The sequence below is a fragment of the Pan paniscus genome, chromosome 17 (genome assembly GCF_029289425.2).
Source record: "Pan paniscus chromosome 17, NHGRI_mPanPan1-v2.0_pri, whole genome shotgun sequence".
In the NCBI taxonomy this organism is placed as follows: Eukaryota; Metazoa; Chordata; class Mammalia; order Primates; family Hominidae; genus Pan; species Pan paniscus.
Genome location: NC_073266.2, coordinates 76,497,356 through 76,524,107, shown reverse-complemented (window position 1 = coordinate 76,524,107; position 26,752 = coordinate 76,497,356). Strand labels below are relative to the sequence as shown.

Here is a 26,752-nt window from a genome sequence, read left to right as displayed (position 1 = left end):
AAAGGGCCCAGCCGAGGACTGAATCTGTGACCAGCCCTGAGTAAACAAGCTAGCCAAATCACCTCGCCAATGCGGCCAACTCGACGTGTGCAGAGAGACCCTGTACTGCCAATCAATCGCTCCCCCAAGACACTCAGGGATCAGGCTGGGTACCAGGGCTCATGCCTGTAATCCCAGCACATTGGGAGGTAGCAGGTGGGTCACCCAAGGTCAGGAGTTTGAGAGCAGCCTGGCTAACACGGTGAAACCCCGTTTCTACTAAAAATACAAAAATTAGCTGGGTGTGGTGGCATGTGCCTGTAATCCCAGTTACTCAGGAGGTTGAGGTAGGAGAATCACTTGAACCTAGGAGGCAGAGGTTGCAGTGAGCCAAAATTGCATCACTGCACTCCAGCCTGGGCAACAGAGTGAGACTCCGTCTCGGGAAAAAAAAAAAACACACAATGTATGTGGGATATGCAAGAAAATGCTCCTTTTTATTTTCATATTTAAGTGTGACAACCCAATCCAAAAACTCTATGCCAAAACAATAATACAATTGAGAAATGTAATGTAGGAACTGTGGAGCACACAGCAAGTTAATGGTACTACACTAAAAACCTTCCAGAGGTTCCTCCTGAGTCCTCTCACTGCGTTCCGTTAGAAACCAGGACTTACGAGCAGGCGTACACTTTCCTGATGCCTTTGTGCTTGATCCGGTTGTGCCGGCACAGGCTGTGGGACGAGCTGAAAGACTTGTCACACTGGCGGCAGGGGTGTTTCTTCATTTGCTGGAGGAAGGAGAGAAAGTTCACTTAAGGGAATGAAAATAGATGCACTCAAACAATTAAGAACTCTTTTGTAATAGTTTAAGTTAAATCATTATTACAGGTCCCCAAATCCAAAACTGAGGGTTGACATGACACTACACATGGAAAATGTCATATCTGACCTCATGTGATGGGTCACAGTCAGAACTGTGTCATGCACAAAATTAAAATTATTTTATAAAAGTACCTTCAAGCTATGCATATAAGGTATGTATGAAACAAGAATAAATATCACAATTAGAGTCCCAAGATATTATGTATATTTGAATATTCCAAGATTCAAAAACATCTAAAATTTGAAACACTTCTGTTCCCAAACTTTCAGCTCAGGGATACTCAACCTGTATTTAGGAATACAGTAACAAAACCAAAAAACTTTAAAAAAATATATAATAAAAATGAGGACAGGGCTGAGGTAACCATGATGGGGCTAATTTTAGGAGGATGGGTTAAACTATCATAAGGGTAAAAAAAAATTCTCTCTCAAAAACACAGGTTTTTGATTCAACACAAACATCCAGGTATTTGAAATAACATTATATAAATCTTTTACTAAAAAGATAATATATGAAAACATACATCAGTAAATACTAAGTAAAGCTACTACCTAATTTGTGGTAGATAGAATATGCTGTTTTATTCAGTATGCCATGTTAAATGAAATCTCTGGCTACCCTTTAATGACTAAGTAATTATTATATAAGGGAAGTTTTCTAGAAGGATTTTTGTTTTAAATAATATCATTTGATCATCTCAAGAACACAGAACTTTGAAACAACTTTAAGGAGGCTGCCTGCTGGTATACTTAGGGGATGAGAGAGAGAGAGAGAGACAGCAAACACTGTCAAGTAGGTAAGCCGAATTTCCTTATATTTAAAAGTTTCCCACTCAGGCTGAGATATTATGTTAACTGAATATATTTCCATGCAGAACCTTTGAAGTAAATTAGTGGCTTAAAACAAATTCTTTGGTTATGACATGCATAGCAGTCTGGAACTAAACAGTGTCATATCACAAGGAAATTAAAGAGCTGTCAAGCCTCGTGAATGGAACAAAATCTGGCTCTAAACTCATTAAAGACTGAAGTGGGACGAAGTTTTCATGTAAGATAACACTAAGAAGTGATTGCAAGCTATGTGATAAAGAAATGATTGATTACATTTTTTTGGGACTGAGTCTCATTCTGTTGCCTAGGCTGGAGTGCAGTGGTGTCATCTCGGCTCTGCAACCTCCGCCTCCTGGGTTCAAGGAACTCTCGTGCCTCAGCCTCCCGAGTAGCTGGGGCTAAAAGCACCCACCACCACGCCCGGCTAATTTTTGTATCTTTAGTAGAGACAAGGTCTCACCATGTTGGCCAGGCTGGTCTCGAACTCCTGGCCTTAAGTGATCCGCTGGCCTCAGTCAGCCTCCCAAAGTGCTGGAATTATAGGCGTGAGCCACCATGCCCAGACTGATTACATTTTTAAAAATCAATTTCCCATAACCGCTTGACAAACATGTCCTTGTTCAAACCGGCAGGCAAATCGGAGTGGCTGAGTCTGGCCAGCAGCACCTAAGATGAGCTGGCACCTGGTCTCTGCCTCATGAATCACAGGACCTGGGGAAAGCCACTCAACCCACATGAATGTCCACTCCCACCCCTGTGAGGTGGGCTTGCAACAGTGCCTGCCTCCCAGGACGCTTCGAGAACACGGGGATGATTAACAAAGGGGGCAGGCAGCATGGGACACATCACTCAGGAAATGCTCTTGTAATAGTCAAGTTATGCAGCCAACTTCCATTCAAAAAGCATAGAAAAATACTGTCTTTTAAATAAACCAAATCAGTCTGGTAGATATTCAAAAGGGTCTTGAATCCAAACAAGGGCAAAGGAGAAAATTTCTTCTCCAAGTTAAAAGTTATACCAATGCTGTTCATCTCTGGGGGAAACAACGAAAGAGAGAACAAAGCAAATAACAAGCTGGCACCCCCCAAAAATATTCTCTCATAAAGATATGATTACACAAAATAGGCCAGCAGCAATCCCTAACCTCTTGGATTAGCATTTATGCAGCAAAAGAGTGACTAAGAGGTAACAAGCCTTTATTTATTTTAAAGCTTTAAAGTCATGAACAACAGTTCTGTATTTCAATAAAGATATTTAAAAATCTAGCATCTAATGCTTTTTATATTTTCTACATATAAAAATCAACTGAGGCTGGGCGCAGTGGCTCACGCCTGTAATCCCAGCACTTTGGATCACCTGAGGTCAGGAGTTCAAGACCAGCCTGGCCAACATGGTGAAACCCCGTCTCTACTAAAAATACAAAAATTAGCCGGGCATGATGGCAGGTGCCTATAATCCCAGCTACTCGGAAGGCTGGGGCAGAAGAATTGCAGTGGTTGCAGTGAGCTGAGAAGATCATGCCATTGCACTCCAGCCTGGGAGACACAGCAAGGCTCCATCTCAAAAGAAAAAAAAATCAACTGAAAGTCATCTTTCTAAAAGCAAGACTGCTTCACCAAATCCTAACAGATTATAAAGAAAAATGTATCTTTCTAACAATACAATAGGGCAAGAGACCCCACAGAGAGGAAAATTGGATTTCCTATTAAGGTGACGGGTTTAATATTCTATTTCTTCTTGTGTAGTAATATTAACATCAAAACAAAATTTTAATACAGAAATGCCAGTAAGAAAACCCTAAAAAATGAAGAGCAGCTTAGCAAATCAGTAACTAACTATTTTCAAAAGATCAATCAATGTGAGAGAGACATCCTTCTGTTTCAGCATCTTTATGAAAAATGCAGAAATGAACTCTGCAATTCAAAAATAAGCAGGGTTTCCAAGTCACTGGTGACAAGAAACTGAGGTTTAAAACACCAGTTTCCAGATCAAACCTGCCTGGTCACATTACCTAACAGACAACTTTCTTCCTCTGTTAGATTTTAAATACAAACTTATTCGAAGGTGCTTTGCCAAATTTATTTTCGTAACTTCTGTTCCTCAATATTACTAGCTCCTTCTGCTTTTATGAGTTTAAAAAGTGGGAAAACAGCATTTCAGTGTAAAGCCCACCGTCACCATTCTAAGACTTTAGGCCGTTTGCTTCCTCCTGGCTTTACTATAAGCTGAGATTGAGAGCTTTGGGTGGACTTTTTAATAGTTAACTAAGATCAGAAAAGGAACATGTCTTCCTACTCAGTTCTGAGTTACTTTGTTTTTAAATAGAACTCTTTAAAGAAATAGTGAACTAATAAGCTGGCAGGGTTTCCAAAGTTTTTAACATAAAACTTTTTGAGAGTAAAATATCAAAATAAACACTTGGGTACACTTCCTAAACTTTCTTCCTCCTGTCTCATTTTTGACTTTCATCTTCACAGCTTCAGGAAAGAAAGCATTAATCCCGCCTCCTTTTCTCCAGTGACTATGCTAGGCGTGCGCTACCCCGTGCTGCTTCTGTGCTTGGGATGGCACGGCCTCGGCAGGCCATTCTTCCCGGAGAGCACTTGGTGGACGTGTCTCGGTTTGCCACGGGGCTTCCCTCACAATCAGAAACTTCCCATTCTAATAACTTGTCCTTTCTGTTTCTGTGCTTATGGGTCTCTGTTTCAGGTGACTTTGGGGAAGTTAGAGGGAGAAAAGTCATAACTTCATACCCAGATCTGGCAAGGCATCCACATCTCACCTTGTCCTGGGAGTCCTACCTCCACGAGGTATCTGCCTTGCACCAACCAACATGCAAGAGCCTCCTTAACGACCACCATGCAGCCAGAAACTCCCACAAACTTAAGACTGCAGGCTACAGGATTATCCTCAACCCTTGCTGACACATGCCCTTCAGCTCACACCTTTTTATGAAAAAGGAAAAACCAAGCCAATCACATGATTTAAATATAGCACAGCAGCAGTCCCTCCAAAATTCACTCCTAAAGCTCTGACCCCTTCCACTGGGCAATCTATTCTATGAAGAGACCTGCATACTTACTACAGCCCGTTTCTGCTGTAATGCAACATCGGTGCTCCTAAAAATGACTGCACTATGCAAAATTTCAACAAAACAACAGGGCCTCTAGCAAAAATGGAGTCACGGAGACAACACTCAAGACTTTGTCAGTGACACATCGAATGAAAATATTTAGTTTTGACTACGTCAAATAGTTAAGAAATGCAAAAAACACTACACTTTACCTTGAAAAAGACCTGCAGTGAGCTTGTGGAGGTCAGAGGGTTGCAGCTTGTGAGTTACTGTGAAGTGGGGGAAGGAGGGCAATCTTAGTGGAGGGGAAGCTTGCAACACCAGCTGTGGATGGATGTGACCCACAGTTGAGAGGGAGGCCCTGGTGAAATCGGAGGTTTGTTGTGTGTGTGTGTTTTGTGTTTTCCTACACAACTCCACAGTATTCTGTAGTCACTTGGTATTTCTCAGGGATGAAATCACACATAAGCAAACATGAAATTCAGGTTAAGCTCCCATTGTTCTGATAGATCAGTGGTACTGGGATAAATTTGTTTCAGCATAAGTGTTATAGCAGAAGTGACTGTGTTCAAGTTTATTCACTGCACCATTGTGTACGGTGGGTCCATCAAAGGAGAACTGGCTAAATACATGCATGCACTCATACCACAAGATGCCGTGCCGCTACAGAAATGGAGGGAAGATCTCAGTGCACTGATACGAAAAGAACCATAACTACTAAGCGGAGAAAGTACTGGTACACAAAATTATAGACGGAAGCTGTGTTCTGTATTAGAAGAATGAGAATATATGCATATATGCTAATACTTGCATAAAGAGACTTCAAGATAAGAAACTTAGGAGTTAAGACTTCACTATATTCCTTCATATTGTTTACATTTTTAAACTATGTAAATATAGCACATATCCAAAAAAAATTTTACCGCAAAAAAAATTGAGGCTTATTGAGATATAGTTTATAAAATCACTTTTTTAAAAGTAGAGTTCTATGAATAAGTGCCACCACAGTCAAGACATAGAACAGTTGTTGTGTCATCCCCCAAAATTCCCATGTGCCCTTTATAATCAACCCCACCCCCTCGACCCCGCTCTTAGCAGCCAGGGATTTGCTTTCTCTCTCTGGGTTTGCTTTCTCCATTTGTCATATAAATGGAGCCATACAGTACACGTGAAGCTTTGAGTCTCGCTTCTTTCACTCAGCATAATACACGTATAATTCCTCCATGCTGTTGGGTCTATTGGTATTTGTTCCTTTTCTCTGCTGAGTAGTGTTCCAGTGTGGATGTGCCCAAGTGTGTTTATTCACTTGCCAAGTGAAAGCCATTTAGGGAGTTTCTAGTTTTTGATATTATGAATAAAGCCACTATAAACATTTACTATAATCATTCATCTGTGCATATGATTTCTCTTGGGTAAATACCCAGGAGCGGGATTACTAAGTCATATGTTAAATAAGAAACTGTCTGTCTGTTTTCCAGAGCGGCTGTCCCCTGCATACCCACCAGCAGTGGAGAGAAACTCCCACCGTTCCGCCATCTTTTAACATTTGGCATTGCCACTTCATTTAGTTCAGTCATTCTACAGGGTGGCCAGTAGTATTTTGTTGTGGTTTTAATTTGCATTTCTCTAATGACTTATTAAGGTAACAAAAAAATCTTTCTGGCCAGGTGCAGTGGCTCACGCCTGTAATCCCAGCACTTTGGAAGCCAAGGCGGGCGCACCACTTGAGGCCAGGAGTTCAAGACCAGCCTGGCCAACATGGCAAAATCCTGTCTCTACTAAAAATACAAATATTAGCTGGGCATGGTGGTGCATGCCTGTAATCCCAGCTACTCAGGAGGCTGAGGCACAAGAATCACTTGAACTCGGTAAGCAGCGGCTGCAGTGAGCAGAGATAGCGCCACTGCATTCCAGCCTGGGCGACAGAGTGAGTGAAACTCTGTCTCAAAAAATATATATATATTTCAATTAGTAGGTAAAACACCAACTTACAGTAAGCCTCTTTCTTCAAAGAAAAAGCCTACAACCAAAGTTTTGTTGTTTTTTAATTATTAAAGGGATGTTTGGGGGGCATTTTCCCTCCCCCATAAGCTCCTTGAGAACAGAAGCTGTCAATTGTTCATCTCTGCATCAGAAAACAGTAAACACTGTGGGAATGAATAAATAAAGATTAACTGAACAAAACTGTCTACTTGGAAAACATCGGCAGGTTCTACGAAGTAATCATGGAGTAACAAATTTAGGATAAAGTGCTGGACACAGAGGAACTGTGTCCCTGTAATCCTGTTTATTTCCTGCAGGATGGCCAAGACATTACGGTGTTTAAATACGGATAAGAAAGAGCCTGTAATAAATGAAGAGACTGAGGATAGAGGCGAGCGATGAATGAATGAGCAGGGAGACAGGGATTCAGACACAGGAAGAACAGCTCTTCCTGTGTGGCCAGAGCCAAGGCGTCATCCGGGGACAGGTGTGATGCTTATTAAAGTCAGGGGTGGGTGGGTGACGAAGGGGCCCAGATACTGAGGGAATTCCTGCTCAGCAGCTTCCATTTTCAAAATGAAGCATGTACGGTACATTTTAGACTTCAGACTCAAATAACTGTGGCCTTCATTTTCTTATTTCTTTATCAAAGTAACAAATGCTTATTGCACAATGTAAAAGAGAAAAGATTGCTTCCAATCTCACCCATCAAAATAACCACTGTCAATTTCTAATGACACAGCCTTCCCACTTTTCTGAATATACACACTGATGTGTATTTATATTTCTAAAACGGATCTATATTATACATATTGGCTTTCAACCTAATTCTTTTTCACTTGTAAAACACACATATCTACACACACTGACAGTTGTTTTCTTGTTTGTATTTTTGAGACAGAGTCTCTGTCGCCCAGGCTGGAGTGCCGTAGTGCAATCTCAGCTCACCATAGCCTCTGCCCTGGGATTCAAGTGATTCTCGTACCTCAGCCTCCCAAGTAGCTGGGACTGCAGGTGTGTACCACCACACCTGGATAATTTTTGTGTTTTTAATAGAGATAGGGTTTCACCATGTTGCCCAGGCAGGTCTCAAACTTCTTACCTCAGGTGATCTACCCGCCTCAGCCTCCCAAAGTGCTGGAATTACAGGCGTGAGCCACCATGCCCAGCTAGTTCTGCATTCTTAACAAGTGTATTGTATTCTGTTGCACAAATGAACCATGAATTGTTTATCTTCTATTAAAGATTCAGGTTGTCTCAACTTCTTAGTAACTACAGACACAAATTTCCGTAATCAATTATTTCCTTTGTATAAACTATTGAAGGCAGTCTTTCCAATATAAAGGTTGTGAAAAATAAGCCTCTTTAAATGCCAAACTGCCCTAAAAAAGATTCATTCTACCACCACTAGCACGTTCACCAAGGGAGTTTCCCACACCAGCTCTAGTCTTCAACTCTACCAAAGTGATAGGTAAAACAGTCGACCAACTTTTTCTCTAAATGGCCAAACAGTATGTTAGGCCAGAAACCATAAGGTTTCTGTTGCAACTACTCAACTCTGCCCTTGTAGCTTAAAACCAAGAATAGACGATAATAATTAAATGAATGGGCGTGGCTGTGTTCTCATAAATTATTTACAAAAACAGGTGGCAGGCCCATGAAACGCAGTTTGCTGATCCCTGATTGAGACCACTGTTTCACATTCAATAGAAAATAGAGACAAGTCTCAATCATTCAGAACCAAATTTATGTAAATTTATGTAGATAATCTAAAGCCAGTCATAACTATAAAGTGAAAAGAATGCTTTTTTTTTCATATGCCATGCTCTAAACAGGTTCTGAGAACCAGCACTATCACTGTCATGTGCCTAGATTACCGAGGTGATAACTTTGAAAGAAAGAGGGTTAAACCAACGTGTGCTTACCACTATGCTTACTTAAAACAACAAAAACAAAACCAAGTCTCCGAAGTTTCTGGTTATAAGACTGTCTGGTCTGCTGATGACACTGTACAACTGAAAAAGTAATGACGCAGAACAGTAACAAATGCACAAGAACAGAAGGCCAAATCCGGAGCAGATGGCAAAGAAACGTGTCGCACCGTAGTTTCCGAGCTTAGGGCAATGTCAGACACTTGGGCAGAGAGAAAAAGAAAGGGCTGAAGGAAGGCTACCTAACTTTCTAACAAGCTGCCAGCATCATGCCAATGAAACCCAGAAATGCCTGCCAGGGCACGGTGGGGCTACCAGGGGTACATGCCTGCCAGGGGCCTCTGTGTCCACCTCCACTGGCCAGTAGGGATGTGCAGCAGAGGTTTGGGACTCTCACTGCAGACCCTAAACAGACCTCACATCTCTTCTCTGTCAGGGGACTCTTGGGTCAATACCCTCGTGCCATCCACTGGGTACATCTTCATTAATCCTCATTAGAAAGCCGACAAAATAAATCCTGACTAATCTTTACTGCCTCTCCTTCACAATGATTGACGCCCTGGAAAGAGGGCTGACAGGTGCCTTGAGGCGTGCATTGCCATGGTCATAAACTCTGAAACATTCACCAGAGACCACCTGACTATGAAAAAAATCTTTGCTGCCCTATTTGTCTAGATCTGGCTCAACTTCATTCCCCTTCTACTTGCAGGCATCTGTCCTACCTTTGAAGCCTCCCTGGTTCCCAAGATGTCCATCTACAGATGGGTGACATGTTATTTCTCTTATTATTCCTGTTCTCAGAGAATCCAGTCTTCAAAAAGGGACCACTGGCAGGAATACACAGAATATTTTCTCCTAGTACAGTAGTTATAGAATCTTTTGGCCCTTTTTAATCATAAAGCAATTGAAACAGAAAAAGGTCACTGTGAAAGATTTTTTTCCCCGTATAATAGCTAGTATTTTATAAAAGGACAAATATGGTTGGGCACAGCGGCTCACGCCTGTAATCCCAGGACTTTGGGAGGCCGAGGCAGGTGGATCACGAGGTCAGGAGTTTGAGACCAGCCTGACCAACATAGTGAAACCCCATCTCTATTAAAAACACAAAAAAATTAGCCGGGAGTGGTGGCATGCATCTGTAATCTCAGCTACTCAGGAGGCTGAGGCAGGAGAATCGCTTGAACCCAGAGTGGGAGGTTGCAGTGAGCTGAGATCACGCCACTGCCCTCCAGCCTAGGCGACAAAACGAGACTCCATCTCGGGGCAAAAAAAAAAAAAAAAGGGGGGGACAAATATTGCTACATAATAAAAATTAAATACCGCTTGAAGACTTACATAGAATCTTTCTAGTATTTATTTCCACAAATCAAAAGACAAAAGAAACTAATCATTCCTTTTAAAGATAATTGCTGTTTTTATCAGACCAATAAAAAATGTGTTAACAACATTAAAAAGTAAACACGCAAACACAAATGTCAAAAAAGCTAACCTAATGATGACATGTCACTTTCTCCAGTCCCAGCCCCACATCATATAGGAACTTTCCAACTGCCTGAATGACCACTTTAATAAGGTCCCACCAGTAGGTATAATCAACCATCATATCTGAAGGTGTAACAGAAAAAGGGCAGTGCACAAGTGACCCCTTAGAGTGTCCCAGGAAGGTGCTGTGTATCCAGGTGAGAGACCAAGCTGCTGGGCAGTGATGAAGACGCCCCTCTGTGCTCCGTGTCGGTGTTGATTGTGGTGTTGCAATGACTGGTTTTGAGGAGACATGAAGAAAGGGTATGAGAGTGGAGCCCATCTTCCTCCCTGAACCACCCTTCCAACTGGACATTAACATGGACTTGCTGGATTTGGCAGACTGGACAGAACTTTCCTCTGTGCTGGTCTCACCCTAGGCCCCAGCTCTCCTCCTGCCAAGCAGTAAGACTGTGTTCTCACTCACAACTCGAGGTGGCTGTGGAAAAGCTCACACCCCGAGGCTCAGGCACAAGAGCTAAAGTGCTCTGCAAAAAGTCCTACAATCCCTCTGGGTCTGAAGTTTTCCCAACTTAAAACTAAAGCGAGCAAGCATCTCCTACCTCCCAGTTACCTTCTGGTGCTGTCTATCTTACAAGTCCTTATTCATTCAACCATGCCCGGGAATGGCCTCTTATTTTCTTTGATGTCCCCACCTGTGGCTAAGTTATTTTCTAGTTGTTTTAGGTTTCAAGGTAATGTCAATTTACAGACAGAATCATGTCCTAAATTCTTAAAATCTGAAAATCTGGTCTGCCAATTGGATTGAGGAACACATTTTCCTAAAGAAATTACAAATGACAGTTATATTCTAGGCCAAGTCCATAACAGCCTCACCAGGCACTGCAGTAGAATCACAACACTGAACCAATGCAACAGAGGCAAATCACCCTTTTCAGCACTGATTCAATGAAGAAACCTAATCCCAGCGCAAATCTGGGCTCTTCAAGGCATGAGAGATACGACACTCCTCCCACTCTCATCACCCCAAGGGATCTATGTCTACGCTCTACCTGCCATGGATTCCAGGGACAGGGAGGGAACCCTGGGTCACAAGAAGGGACTTGAGATTGAGAGAGGACAAGGGAGAAGGTTCAGGGAGGCACTGGCCTGGGTCTGCCAGAAGCCAAGGCTTTGCCATCTGTAAGCTTCCAGGTATGGGAGCGCCATGATGAGACAGCAGAACCCAATCTCTAAGCCAAAAGGAAGAGAGGGGTGAGGAGCTAGACTCGCTGCAGCCATGGGCACTGGAAGCCGAGCTGGAAGGAAAAGTGCTTGTTTGTGACAGTGAGGGAGCTTAGTCTCTGGCTATGGGAATGTTTTTAATCCGAAATATTTTTGGCCAGGAAGTCCTGGTATATTCTCCCAAAGCAGACAGAGACAGGCACCAAGTCTCCTATTTTTCCTGTCTCAGCAACAGCACCAGTTCAGTGTCAAGGGAGCCTCTACCTTCTGGGCCCCTTAGAGATAAACAGGAAAAGCCAGGGGAGGAAATATCTTCCTTGGTCTCCAAAATAACAGCAGCCCTGGTAGGCAATGAGCTACAAATGTCTGAAGTGTCTGTAAACATCTTAGTCACTGTGGTGTTCTTAAGCACCATGTTCTAACCCATTACTGCCTGCATGCCTTGTAGGGTACTGACTTTTCAGAGACGAGTACCATATGTGCTGTACTTCATGTGCAAAGATACAGCTTGGTATCCACAGCTCAAGTGCTGTAAATGATTTTTTCTAACACATGTTTAATGAGCCTGCACTGAACCACTCCCTTTCGGCCGGCAATTCTGGCCAAAGGCTTGCAACTGCCATGCAGCAAGGTAGAAGGTGCAAATCTATAGTAATAAAACGTGGTGAGAGTTAAGTAGCCACAGCCAGTCCTCAGCCAAACTGAGGTCTGAAGCAGCCTCAGCAACCCAGCAGGCCGTGGGAGACCGAATGCCGTGCGTTTCGATTAATTCCTTCCACGGTATTTACCGAGCTCCGACTCTAACTTGCCAGGCTCTCCATGCCCTTGAGGAGATTATAATCTGTTGAACAACAGCAGAAAAAAAAAGTATGGTGGAGGCGGCCACAGGTGCACGGAAGGGTGCACGGTGGGGGGCAGGGTGGGGATGAAGAGACCTACTGGTGACAACTAGCTCACAGGCAGGCAATGCAGCAAGGAAAGGTATGTCCAGGCAAAAGGAACAGAAAGTAACAAAGACAAGGAAGAATGTGGCACATGTCAGGAAACTGCAAGCAGCTCTGTATTGCTGGAACAAGAATAGGCAAGGGTCCAGGGGGAGGAGAGGTGGAAAAGGAGGCAGGGTAAGATCATGGAGGGCTCCAGGGCCACCTATGACAGTCACACTTCCAAGAGATGCTCTGGCAGCTGTGTAGGGTCTATCGGGGAAAGCTTTGTTATCTGGCAATGGGTTCTAATGATAGGGGGATTGGTTCTGTTGGGGACCCTCCACTGGGACCACCAGCTATTCTACCTCTAGGCCTACCAGCCCCTAAATCCTAGCAGACTTTCAGAAAGAAGCCCACTGACCTGGTTACCGGATTCAACACCTTTGTCTTGCTATTACTTTAATAATTTCATTGCACATCCTTCGACGTGGGGTTTTTATACTTAATATCCAGTGGGATGTACATTAATATACTCTCAAGCAGTGTCATGAGAAAACGTGCACACCGTAACAATAACAAGAGTTAATAAAGCCACAGCTTTTTCCTTAGACCACGTAACAGGACATACATAAATACACATTTATAGCCCTTCAATCTTGTTTATAGCAACCTCGGGTGAGTTTACAGAAAAATGCCTCCAACAGACAGACATCTGACCAAGCAGCAACATGTCACACTAAAGAGCATCTTCCTAAGAACCTGAAAGAAAAAAAACAAAACAAAACCCAAAAAAACGCCTTTTCTGGCTATACACAAGATGTGGACTAATATTTTACAGTCTTATTTGTGTCACATTTTCAAAATAACGTGTTAGTCTTTCTTAAAAGGATTTATTTTTCTGTCCCTAATGGAAAAATAATCAGTAAATTTTAGAAATGGAATCTGGTCGTTTGTCATTTCATTTCCTTTCAATTTAGAGGGCAAACCTTATGGTTCCTTCTTTGTATCTTTCACTTTGTTTCAGTTCAGTGAAATTGCCTGGTACTGGGGCAAGCTTGGGGCTTTCCAGATTCTTGTTCATGATCCAAAAATAAACAGGTTTGCTAAAACACATAATAGTTATAAAATATAATTTAGAAACAAATTATAAACACCAAGGCAAGTAATTTTAAGATAAACATTTTAAATGAAAGATAATTCCCAAAGTAAAAACTCATGGTTTTTCTAGCTATTCTTAAAAATATATAACTCCTAAACTGAAATTATTCTCCAATCTCATCTTCCTGTTAGGTAGCTTTTATAAACTCTCCAGCATTAAGAGCAAAATCCTCTAAATAGCTTATCTCTCAGCTTAATCCCTTTACAGCAGAACTTCTCAAGGAGAAGAGAGAGGGTAGGAGAGTAGGAGGGAACGTATGTAAGTGTGAAGGTAACACAATTATCTAGAGAAATTTAAAAATAGACTTCACTCCTACCCAGGTCCTACCCACTTCTCCACATCCCAAACCCCCATAACCAGACTCAAAAAAACCCTGATTCTAATTGTGCTCTCTGCCTCGAGAGCCTCTGCTTTAAGATAACTCCTGGAGTCAAGAAGGGGCCTCTCTCTTGTGCATTTCTCCAGATTTCCGAGACGCTGCAGGAAGAGGCTCTGTCCCTCATAAGGCTCAGGCCCTGCTACAATCCATGCAGCCCCCAGATACATCCCAGGCAACTGCTAAATTCAAGCCACTCTAAAACATTTCATAATTCTGCAGGAAGATTTGCCCAATTAATTAACGACACCATGATGCTGTTAACAGCAACTGCAAGTAATTCCAGAAAGCATCAGGCCCCAGCTAAGGAATGTAAAACCAGGACACTCACAGTCTTCCAAAACTACACACACATGTCCAGTTAACGATGGCATAACCAACTTTAACCAAGATCAAACACCTAAATGAAATGAAAATGACTACATCAAAAGCAGAAGTAAAAACTGGATGGAAAGACATATCTGCTAACTGTCCCACATCTATATTGAAAGATTCAAGGAGACTAAAATTAAGCAGCTTTTGAAATGTCAGCTTTCATTCTGTGCAAACTGCAGAGTCTGGGCTAGAAACCTGCCTCTGGCAGGCTGCAAAACCCTGGGGTAAGTTACTGAACCTTTCTCAGGCTTCATTTCCTCACCTAAAAGTGGGATTCATAACTGTCTCCCCTCAGGAGCCTGCTGCAATGAGATAGTAAGTAGGGTAAGCCCTCAGACAGTGTTAGCCCCAGTATCCTTAACACCCCGCCTTCCAATTTAGCCACAAGCTACCAAAATCACCAATAGTTCAATATGTATTTTAATATGCTCTGAACCAAAAATTTTCAACATCCTTTTTACAACACATTTATAGCCTTACATTAAAAAAAGTTCTTAATAAATCAAGTGGAGGACTTCAGAAAACTACATATAGTAAACCATACTAATAAAATATCAAATAAACTAATAAAATATAAATTATAATAAAAGTTAGTATTAAAAATTATAGATTTACATAGTATAAGAAATATGTATTATATACGATATATAGTATATAAATATATAAGAAATATATAAAGTAAAAATATTTAGAATATAATAAAATTATAGGCCAGGTGTGATGGCGCACATCTGTAATCCTGGCACTTTGGGAGGCTGAGGCTGGAGGATCACTTGAGGCCAGGAGTTTGAGACAAGCCTGGGCAACAAAGACAACTCCCTCTACCCCCAACTCCCTACAAAAAAATGAAAATCAATAAAAATTAGCCAGGCATGGTGGTGGTCACCTGTAGTCGCTGCTACTCAGGAGGCTGAGGCTGGCAGATTGCTCGTGACCAAGAGTGTGAGGTAGCATTGAGCTATGATCACGCCACTGCACTCCAGCCTGAGCGACAGAGCGAGACTCTGTCTAAAAAAAAAAAGAAAAAGTGTGTATACACACACACACACACAAACAAAATATCAATTCCAGTGGCCAAAACTAATGAAAAATAAGTTTCATAAAGCCAGCAGTGATATACATTTCTAGCATGAATATACAAACTCTTAATGTGCCTTTTAATCACATCTGACACAAATGCAGAATCAAGTGAGAAGCCATCACTCTCTAACAGTCAACCAGAGATAGAAGAGAACATGCAACTGATTTAAAGATATTTCTCCTAAAACCTTGAGATCACAAATAAGTTCTAAGCCAAAAAAGATAGGAGAAACTGGTTTTTTAAAAAATTTTTTACCTGTTGCTAGGGTAACAGGATTTTGGCAGGAAGTCAAAGTCGCCATAGCTAAAAGATGAGTTTTAGAAGGATAAAAATCTATTATGTCCCTACATTTAGATTAAATAAGAGACTTTGTAGTAAGGCATGCCTAATGACAACAGGATGAACTCTAACAGTAAAAGAATGAAAATGAAACCATCTGGCAATGAACTATGCAAACTAGACAGTATTTCAGTATTTTTATCCCCTTAACTAATGGCCATCACCACAGTACAGCACAAAGACAGAAACAACATGGAGATGTAATGTTTTATTTCACAAAGTTCTCTAAACAAGTTTCAGGGAGATTAAAGGGGGCAATTATGCCCTACCACACATTTCATACACATGGCTAGGTTCCAGGTTGTGTGGGTGAGCACCTTTTAAATTTTTTTTTTTTTTTTTTTTGAGACAGGGTCTCACTCTGTTGCCCACACTGGAGTGCAGTGACACGACTGCGGCTCACTGCAGCCTCAAGCTCTGGGCTCTAGCAATCCTCCTGCCTCAGCCTCTGAAAGTGTTAGGATTACGGGCGTGAGCCACTGCACCCGGCCAAGTGGGCACTTAAAAAATTTATATACATACATACACACATACACACACACACACACACACACACACACACACACACTTTTTTTTCTTTTAAATACTGCGCAAGTGAGAGTCTCTGCAAAGCTCCACAGTCAATCTGACTTTAAGCATGGTGGTCCCAAACTAGGAAATGCAAGCTGATTGCCTTGCCATTCTTTTCAAAAGTAACAACAGCACACCTGCCTCAGTGGCTGTGGTCATCTCTCCACACTCTGATCCTTTCATTCTCCCACTTTCCTTCACTGCCACTGCTTTCACCTACATCTCTGAGTGAACTGAAAGTGAATTTCAGAATGGGAAAGGCTACAAAATAGCAAGTATTCAAATCACCTATCACCTGCACCCTGTATGGAAAATGCAGATGAAATCTATGGACTTTTCTTAAAGGCTTTAGGAACAGAAACATTAAGACATCCTAAAATCATTTATAATCAGGCTTTAAATTATATTGAACAGACTTACTAATGCTGTAAATCCAACATCCAGAGAGTTGTGTCCCCTGCCTTCATCACCAAGAGTGAACGTTGGGTGGAGTCTTTAAACAAATACACTTGAGATCAACCTTCCCCAAAACATAAACTCAACAAAGGTGTGTTGGTGCTATAGCAGTCACACAGTGAGGGCCACAGCAATGAGCATCAGCAGCAAGGGCAGGTGCATGGCAGATCCCAGGTGGTATGAATGTTCCCAGCCCTGCCGCAACACTGGAATCACCTGGAAGCTTTAAGAATGCCAGGGCCGGCTGGGTGCGGTGGCTCACGCCTGTAATCCCAGCACTTTGGGAGGCCGAGGCGGGCAGATCACGAGGTCAGAAGATCGAGACCATCCTGGCTAACATGGTGAAAGCCCGTCTCTACTAAAAATACAAAAAATTAGCCGGGCGTGGTGGTGGGCGCCTGTAGTCCCAGCTACTCAGGAGGCTGAGGCAGGAGAATCGCTTGAACCCAGGGTGGGAGCTTGCAGTGAGTCGAGATGGCACCACTGTACTCCAGCCTGGGCGACAGAGCAAGACTCCATCTCAAAAAAAAAAAAAAAAAAAAAAGAATGCCAGGGCCAGGTCCCATCCCTAGTGATGCCAATTAGCTGGTCTGGGGAGCACAAGTGTGCTGGGCCGTAGGCTCTCTGGGTGATTCTCGTGTGCAGCTACCGAGTCAGACTCACTGCTCCCCCTGTAGCCTTCCTGCTGACAAGGACTTCTTCCTAGAAGTTCTGTTTCGATCCACAAATTAGATTAACTGTGAAACCAAATGCTTTCTACAGAGACTTGGTTAGTCCATGGAATGACTTTTAGACTGTGACTGGTTTAAAATATCCATCTCACACTAGCAATGGCTACTACATAGATTACCACTGGTAGTTTCCTTTCATTCCAGTGTCCGAGGAGAAAGATCACATTGGCCCTAGAATCCATTTTTTTTTTTTTTTTTAAGACAGAGTCTCGCTCTGTCATCCAGGCTGGAGCGCAGTGGTGCAATCTCGGCTCACCGCAACCTTCACCTCCCGGGTTTAAACAATTCTTCTGCCTCAGCCTCCCAAGTAGCTGGGACTACAGATGCCCGCCACCATGCCCAGCTAATTTTTGTATTTTTGGTAGAGGTAGGGTTTCACCATATTGGCCAGGCTGGTCTCAAACTCCTGACCTCAAATGATACACCCACCTCGGACTCCCAAAAGTGCTGGGATTACAGGCATGACCCACCGTGCCCAGCCGACCCTAGAATCCTTTCTATTCCATTATTTTACAGATGAGCATCTGGCCACTACCTGAATACTTCCAGCAACAGATAGGCAGACATTTCACTCACGCATGGCCCCAGCTGGTCTGGAATTATCACATGCTGGTCCTCACATGGAGGACATCTATCTGAAGACAGCTATCAAAGCTCCCTTTAACCCCAACTTCTCTCTTCCTCCTGCCACTGTTTCTAGACTCAGCATTCTGCTTACCCTCCTCTGCTAGTTGTCAGCATCCATCTTAAATCGGTGCAATGGAAACTTTCCCCCTGTTTAGATTCACTGTGGCCACCTTACTGCAGGTGACAAATACTACTTGTCATTCCCTCCCCTTTGCGGTACACCCGGGAATATACTTGGGGCTGCTCACATAATTCATTCTGGGCAATGACTCGTGTTGTGCATCACATCCAGAATAACGAGCGTGTAAAGACCAGGCAGGACTCGCCAGTCTTTTTTTCAGTAACACCTACGTTGAGACAATGGGGCTGAAAGAAACAGCCTTGATCACTGAGTTACCAGTGGAAGGGATGACTGCCCCGGAGAAATGCAAACTCTGCATAGCAAACTCTGTATGTGCAAGAAATGAACTTTTATTGGATAAATCAATGGGCTTTGGGGGATTGTACTGCCACACAGACTAAGCCAGTAGTTCGCAAAGCATGGTCCCAAGATGAGCAGCATCAGCATCAGCATCAGCTAGGCCTTGTCAGAAATGCAAATGATCGGGTTCCATCCCAGACCTGCTGAATCAGAAGCTGTGGGGTGGAGGCCAGCAACTAGCTGAACAAGCCTTCCAGTTAATTCTGATGCACACTCCAATCTTGGGAACCGCTAGCTAGATTATGGTGCCAAGTCAAAGGAAGGGTGTTAGCTTTCCTTGATATGAATGCTACATCAGCAGCCACAAAGAAGGATGGATTGTAGCAAGATAGTCAAATAAAGACAGAATACTTTTTCATAGAACTTAGCTAAGCCATATCTACCTCACATAATATGTGTACTTTTATTTTTTTTAAGTGAAAAGCTCTGCATTTAAGATCTGCCTTGTAAAATCCCTCCTAGCTTCTCTTCCTATAATTAAGTCATTGATAGAAAGACTGAGGAAAATCTGATCCAAGATGGAAGCTTTCTCTCCAACAAGGCAGTGAGCCATGAGTCAGCTATCCATGCAATATTTCACCCAGGCCCTCCTGCACTACACTGCACAGAACAGTATCAAAACAGAATCTGTCAACAGTTTTGCTGAAACCCAGTTTCTGTCTAGAGGGTTATTCTACCTACCAACTGGTCCCTCTGTAAAGAAAAGGAGATTGATCTGCAATCACATGTTCTTAGTCTTCGCCTAGTTCTTTTCCCCAGTGCTCAGGCAGGAACCAGCTACTTCACCATCTGTTCTCTGAAATGGCTGTGCTCAGTAAGGTCAGATAGACTTTATCTGAAATCTTCTGAATCTACCCAACCTTCTCCTTTCACACAAGCAGGGTATCTGGCCACAGCTCATTCTCCATGACATACATATATTTGCAATCTCCTTTCACCCCATGTAAAGATGGAAAATTGGCCCAGTACAATGGCTCACACCTGTAATCCCAACACTTTGGGAGGCCAAGATGAGAGGATCACTTGAGCTCAGGAATTCAAGACCAGCCTGGGCATCAGAAGGCATCTCTACCAAAAAAATTTTTTAAATTAGTCAAGCAGGCCGGGCGCAGTCGCTCATGCCTGTAATCCCACTTGAGGTCAGGAGTTCAAGACCAGCCTGGGCAAACAGGGTGAAACCCTGTCTCTACTAAAGATACAAAAATTAGCTGGGCGTGGTGGCACGCACCTGTAATCCCAGCTACTTAGGAGGCTGAGGCAGGAGAATCGCTTGAACCTGGGAGGTGGAGGTTGCAGTGAGCCAAGATCGTGCCACTGCACTCCAGTTTGGGTGACAGAGTGAGACCCTGTCTCAAAAAAATAAAAAAAAAAAAGAAAAGAAAAATCTACTTAGAAGTGGTAAATGTATAACGTCTCTGTATGCAGAACCTTCCATTTTGGTGAGCTGCTTTCTAGCAAAATTTAATTTTAAAAAAATCTATAGTGTTCAGAGAGGAAATACAGTATAGAGACAAAACATCTATTATGTATTGTGCTACATGCTTTCATTTTATTTAATTTCAAAAGACTCTTAGGTGGTAAATATTTCCATTTTAGACCTATGCAAACTGAAGCTGACGCTGGAAGATGGTGGTTGTTAATTATTTTTTCACAAAGTCACACTGGTAGTTGTGGTGCCAGAATATATACCCAAGTCTCCCAGGCTCTTCCCAAGTTACAGACACAGTACTGGACCACATCTATCTACATCATGAAGAATCTTGAGGCCGAGTGCACTGGCTCATGCCTATAATCCCAGCACTTTGGGAGGCCAAGGTAGACAGGTCACTTGAGCCCAGGAGTTCAACAGGGTGACATAGTGAAACACACCGTCTCTACTAAAAACACAAAAATTAGCTGGGTGTGGTGGTACACACCTGTAGTCCCAGCTACTCGGGAGGACTGCCTAAGCCTGGGAGGTGGAGGTGGCAGTGAGCCAAGATCACCCTACTGCACTTTAGCTTGGGCAACAGAGTGAGACCTTGTCAAAAAAAAAAAAAAAAAAAACACTGAAAAGATCTAAGGTTCATTTTGATGGCACCAGAGTTCCATAATTCAGCACATATGCCTCTGCTTTAGGATATTTCAATTAATAAGTTAAGGTTCCTTGATGTGTAGGAGAACCAGGCAGCAAATGAGAGAATGATTACAATTATCACAGATTGTGTTGTAATTTTCTAGATTTGAACAGGTACATATAACATGTAACTTCTTTTTAATTTTAATACTGGCTCACATAATTACAGAATGTTTGAACTCTAAGAATGACCTCAGATATTATCTCATTCAAAGGATCTTAGTTTGGTTCCTAAAAGGCCTTCTAGAACAACAAAAAAGAAGAGCAGGAGATCCATAACCTGCCTAAAATTGTATGTAAAACTCTGTGCATTTGTACATGGATCTGAGGAAAGGCTCATGGCTGGGATGAGATCATCAGGTTAATGTGACACTGACACGCCCGTCCCTCCTGATTTTATAGTTGAGAATATAGAGACTACAAAGGTGGTGGGATTTCTGTGGTTAGAAAGCTAGTTAGGTACCTGAACCTAGACTGCAACTTGTGTGTATCTGTGACTAACACAAAGCCCCTTCCCATATGTGCAAGTAACAATCCAAAGAGAACTGCTTCAATCAGGGACTCCAGAGATACTCTGCAAGGCACAATGCTGTAAACCATAGAAGACTGTAATAATAAAATGGACATACAACTTGCCCTCAAAGACTTTACCATTTACAAGGACAGCTAAAATTTGGCCATAACAAAACAATAATACCAACTTTAGAAAGCACAATAAAAATTAGATAATACATAAGCATTTGAGAAAAAACTTTAAAAAGAGAAACTGATCAGTTTTTTACTGCTTTCTGTATATAGAATTTGTAACAAGAACTTCTTAAAATGCTGCTGCTTTAACTGTTTTTTCTTTTTTAAATAGCTAAAGCAGTAATTCAGCAAATTGTAGGTTTTAAGATGATTACGCCTTTAATAAATATGCACTGAATATCTGTCAATATTTTTTTAAAGTATTTGACTTGATATCAGATTACGACAAATAACTGGAAAAAAGTTAAAAACCACTGAAAGTAGATACTGATACTGACAATTCATTTTTTAAAAAGAGCATCAGAGACACAGAAAAGCTACTGAATAACTAGCAGAGCCAGAATTAGGTTTTTTTTTTTTTTTTTTTTTTTGACACATTGTCTCGCTCTGTTGCCTAGGCTGGAATGCAGTGGCACAATCTTGGCTCACTGCAACCTCCGCCTCCTGGATTTAAGCAATTCTCGTGCCTCAGCCTCCCAAATAGCTGGGATTACAAGGCACCTGCCACTATGCCCGGCTCATTTTTGTACTTTTAGTAGAGATGGGGTTTCATCATGTTGGCCAGGGGGGTCTCAAACTCCTGACCTCAAGTGATCCACCTGCACTGGCCTCCCAAAGTGCTGGGATTACAGGCATGAGCCACCATGCCCGGCCAGTTCTGAATCTTAAAAACAAAGCTACTGAATATCTTTAACTCAATAAATTGAACTGTATACAGAATATTTCTTTTTAGTAAAGTTCTTCTGGATGGGAACTGAGAAGGGGAAGAAAGGTCAAAAACAATTAATGAAACCAAAACGGCATTCTAAAATGAGTAGCAGTGAATTCTAATGTTTTGACATAAATTTTTAACTTATGCCAGTTAAATTTACTCCTAACCTGAAATATTTACTCCAAATCTTATCAAAATAATAATCATACTAGAAGCAGTAACACTAAGGTAATGACTGTACTGTGGTTGGCAGAATACGTTTAGATTATTCCCCAAGTTATTTTATTTCTATATATATACGTATTTTAAGTCATAATTATGATACTAAAATCAAGTATACATTCAAAGTTCACTGGTTCAGAACGCTGACATATTTATCCTAATGCATAATATTTCATCGGGTAATCCAATAAATTTGGATCTTTCCAATGACTTCTGGGCTGGTGGAAGTTAAACTGTATTCTCTCCTGAGACCTTTAGTCAAATACAATTTTTGATCCCTTATATGTGTATAGCGTATTTCATATTGATATCTCATCTTAAACCCATAGGAATTAGAGAATACTTATCACTTCATATATAGTTCTCTAGGTACTTACAACACAGGACACTGGAAGATCACTAAATATGTACCCATTTTAAAGAAGAGGAGGTTAAGTCTAAGAGGAGTTAGATGTCTTCCAAATCAGAACTCTTTCTTGGTCTATTAATTCAAGAAATACTTTTCAACTAACTGGAGACACAGATTTGGGTGCTATCTGTATATATACTGCACACGAGAAGCAAAGTTATAAGAGCGGTTGAATTTTCCCCAGAGAAAGTTAAACGTTTCTAGGACAGAAACCTGATGGGTGTTCCGGTAATGGTGAGAGAACCCAGGAGAGAGTGGTATTCCACAATAAGGGTAGAAAATGCTTTTAGAAAGAACTGCCAATCATGTGAAATACCGCTGTGGGGTGAGTGGAGGTAAAGACAGGAACACATCCAACAACTTAACAACAAAGGGGTCACCAGAGAACTGGATTCAGTGATAAGGTGGCAAGCCCAGGGTAAATGGGAAGGAAAGATATAGACAGCAAGGTGCTCGCCTGGTTGTCTGAAGGAAGACGGAGAAAAGACAGCACAGGGGCTTTGAAGTTTGGGTGACTTAAGTATTCTAGGAAAGGAGAAATGAATGGAGATAGATATAAGATGCTTGTAGAGGGGTGTTTGGAAGTGGGTGCTCCAGTGAGACTTGGCATGGTGGAACTCTCACACTCAACACCATTCATTTCTCTAGCTTATGAAGATGCTCCTCCCCTCTCCTCACCCACTCATCTCCTTCATTCTCTCAGGAGGCTGAGGGAACAGGATTGAAACTACAATCTAATATGATGTGCCTCATTCCAAAGGCAGGGCCTCAACTCCTTCAAAGCCAATCCTAAAATTATACTAAGCCAGACATTTCCATTCTGATGAACATCTCCATCAAAACCAAGGGCACATGCGTGCACACACATCCAATTCAGAGTGGGCTCTCTGCTGCAGGTCCAGAGCAAAGGCTTTCAATCAGTGGTACATTTCATCCCACCAACCTTTTTGAAACCATCTCCTCCTGTCATATCCTAGATCTAATCATTATCTCAAATGTAAGATAAAGATAGTTTTTTAAAAAAGGAAAAGAGTTCTGATATGTTACAAGATAGTTACAGAAATCTCACGAAATGAAAGGACTGGACTACCGGATGATGACGAAGGCCAGCTCCTGTTTGACTCTTATGCAATCTGGTAGGGGTGCCAAGTGAAGACTCCCTAGAACCACCACATCAGACTCTGACAGCACCCTGGCAGTGTATTTATACCGTAGATTATTGAAGTATTGCTCCTTAAAAACTACCCAGTATTTACAATGAACACTGTACAATGCTAGTAGGAAAGCCTGAGACTAAGATGATTAAATAAGCAATGTGCCACTAAAGCCAAATATATTCTGTAAGTAACTACTTTTTATATCAAGACACACTGTAGTAAGACCAAATACAATAAAAACATCTTTTTGCAATTTGTGAATATTGTGATCCAGCCATGTTCACAGGCCATTTGGGATAATCACAAAGTAAAACATGTCAGTTTCATGAGCAGCTCAAACAAATAGTACAAATAAATGAGATTGCAGAATAGTTCTTAGCACATTTAATAGAGCAAACTGCTCAAAGATGTAGTGTATACTAATTACAAAACAATTCCTATGTACTCTCTATATAGTCTCACTACGGATGACTATTTTGTTCTATTGGCTTAAGTTAAAGCAGTAAGATGACTTTCTTTGAAAACGTCACGTATTTGAACCCACTAATCAATCTCAGTATTAGGATTACAAATGAGACAAGCTGGTAGCTGGTATTATGTTCCTCATGATGAAATACAAAAAGAATACAGCACCTATGACATATTCTTTTGTTGTTTTTTAGTTTTGAGACAGGGCCTCGCTCTATCGCCCAGGGTAGAGTACAGTGGCATGATCATGGTTCACTGCACCCTGGAAGTCCTGGGCTCAAGTAATCCTCCTGCCTCCGCCTCCCAATGTGCTGGGATTATAGGCATGAGCCACCATGCCCAGCTGACAAGGGCTTACCTAAAAAATTCAAATCTAATCAATATTCCAGGAATATGAGATAAAGAGGAACAAGTTAAACGGTGTCAAAAAGTAGCAAATTCCAGCTGGGCACAGTGGCTCACGCCTGTAATCCAGCACTTTGGGAGGCCAAAGTGGGTGGACTGCCTGAGGCCAGGAGTTCGAGACCAGCCTGGCCAACATGGTAAAATCCCATCTTTACTAAAAATATTTAAAAATTAGCTGAGCGTGGTGGTGCACATCTGTAATCCCAGCTACTTGGGAGGCTGACGCATTAGAATTGCTTGAACCCAGGAGGCAGAGATTGCAGTGAGCCGAGATCATGCCACTGCATTTCAGCCTGGACAACAGAGTGAGACTCTTTCTCAAAAAAAAAAAAAAAAAAAAAAGTAGCAAATTCCATGTTGGTTCCTAGTGTCAACAAGTTAAAAAAAAAAAGTATCAATTACCTAAATCTAGTAAAGTGAGGGACAACCTATATATAGGACAAACAATCCAATTTTTCTAACAAATCAACCATACATTAAAAAATAAAATGGAAGGAGGACTACGTAAAATAAAGAATTACACAACAACCAAAAGTAATATATGGACTTTTTGGGTCCTGACCATAACAAACCAACTTTGAGACAATCAGGAAATGTGAATACAGCCTAATATTGTATTTAATACAGTATTAGATAATACTGAAAAATAATTTTGCTAATATTATTAGGTCTAATAAGTATTTTTTAAATTCCTTATCAGTTGGAGACATATACTTACTATTTAAAAGAGAAAGGATATACATATGTGACTCAGATTTTTCAGTGATTTGGAGTTACAGAGCTTCTACTGGAAGTTAAAGGATGTGGTTCCTCTTCCCACTACCAAACTCAAGGAAGAATCATGTAAGTCACACAAATGCTACTGGCAATGCTCAACATTTCCACTGTCTTTCTCTGCTCCTTTCTTCCTTAGCTGGCACAAGGATAGAGGTAAATTCAAATGCCTTTAACCTTGGTTTACTATTTTTCTCTTTCCTAAGCTATAAATATGAATGTGATAGGTAACTTACCACATTCATGCACACCAGTCTGGAGGAGTGCATGTGAAGGCAATGACCAGGAAAACTGAAGACTGAAGGATTTGGAAAGGTCTATTTTACAGATAAAGAAGTGAGGCAGAGAGACACCAAGTGATTTTTAAGGTCACACCACTAATTACTGATAGAGCCAAGCCAAGAGCCCACATCTTGGAAGCTTGCCAGTCCAGTGCCCTCTCTTGCACTCACCCAGAGCAGCTTTCATTCTTTACTGACCTTCCCGTGCTCCTTCCTCACGTGGGATATGTACACATCTCTCTGCATGAACAGGCAGTCACACTCCCAACACGTCCACCCAGGACTGGCCACTTTCTTGGTTTCCATTGATTTTTTCACAGGAGATGGAGATTTCTTTTCCAATTTCTCTTTCCCATTCATGGATTTGGTGTCCTCTTTGTTCTGATTTGCTGAATTTTGAGTTGCAGGCTTAATGCTCAAAGGCAAGTTTATACCCAAGTTTGGAGGCCCTTCAATACTTTTCAATGTTCCATGCATAGACTACATTATAAAAAGAAAAGAAATATCTATCACAAATCACAACACTAAAAGAAAGCACAAGTACGCTATCTTAACATGTGGTACACATTTCAACACCATTTTATATTCATTCAGAAATATTTAATATATAAAGAAAAAAACCTAAGCTAAATATACATTTCAAAAGAGATAAAAGTCTGCTATAAGTTATGCATTTCTCTTTCCAAATGCTTTTTAAAGGCCTATATATTTGTACCATTTTAAAATTCTTTAAAGAAAGACCTCTGTATTGAACACAAATTAATCCTGGTACTTTATCCTCCTGTAACATCCCCGAGGGAGGCCTCTCTACAACAAACCATTTCGGAACAACTCTCTCCTTTCCCATCAGCCTGGAAATGTTTAAATAGGCAAATACATTATTAGGAATTCAACTAGAACAAACTGACTTGAGCAAACATCTAAGATCAATACGTTAGTAAATAGCAAGCCT

At 41.6% G+C, this 26,752-nt stretch overlaps 1 protein-coding gene across 29 annotated transcripts in view; it reads right to left on the bottom strand.

Moving 5' to 3' along the window:
• ZNF532 (zinc finger protein 532) overlaps nucleotides 1-26,752 on the bottom strand; it is a 122,997-nt gene that overhangs the window by 6,361 nt on the left and 89,884 nt on the right. For 20 of the 29 annotated variants that reach the window (XM_055102744.2, XM_055102746.2, XM_034943838.3 and 17 more), the window contains 2 exons: nucleotides 25,999-26,280; nucleotides 658-770 (listed from right to left, as the gene is read on the bottom strand). In XM_055102744.2, coding sequence (XP_054958719.1) covers nucleotides 658-770; nucleotides 25,999-26,280 — 395 coding nt within the window. Of the gene's footprint in view, nucleotides 1-657; nucleotides 771-25,463; nucleotides 25,573-25,998; nucleotides 26,281-26,752 lie in introns of those variants that run through there. The other 9 variants (XM_063597346.1, XM_034943846.3, XM_034943862.3 and 6 more) reach the window with 6 other exon arrangements.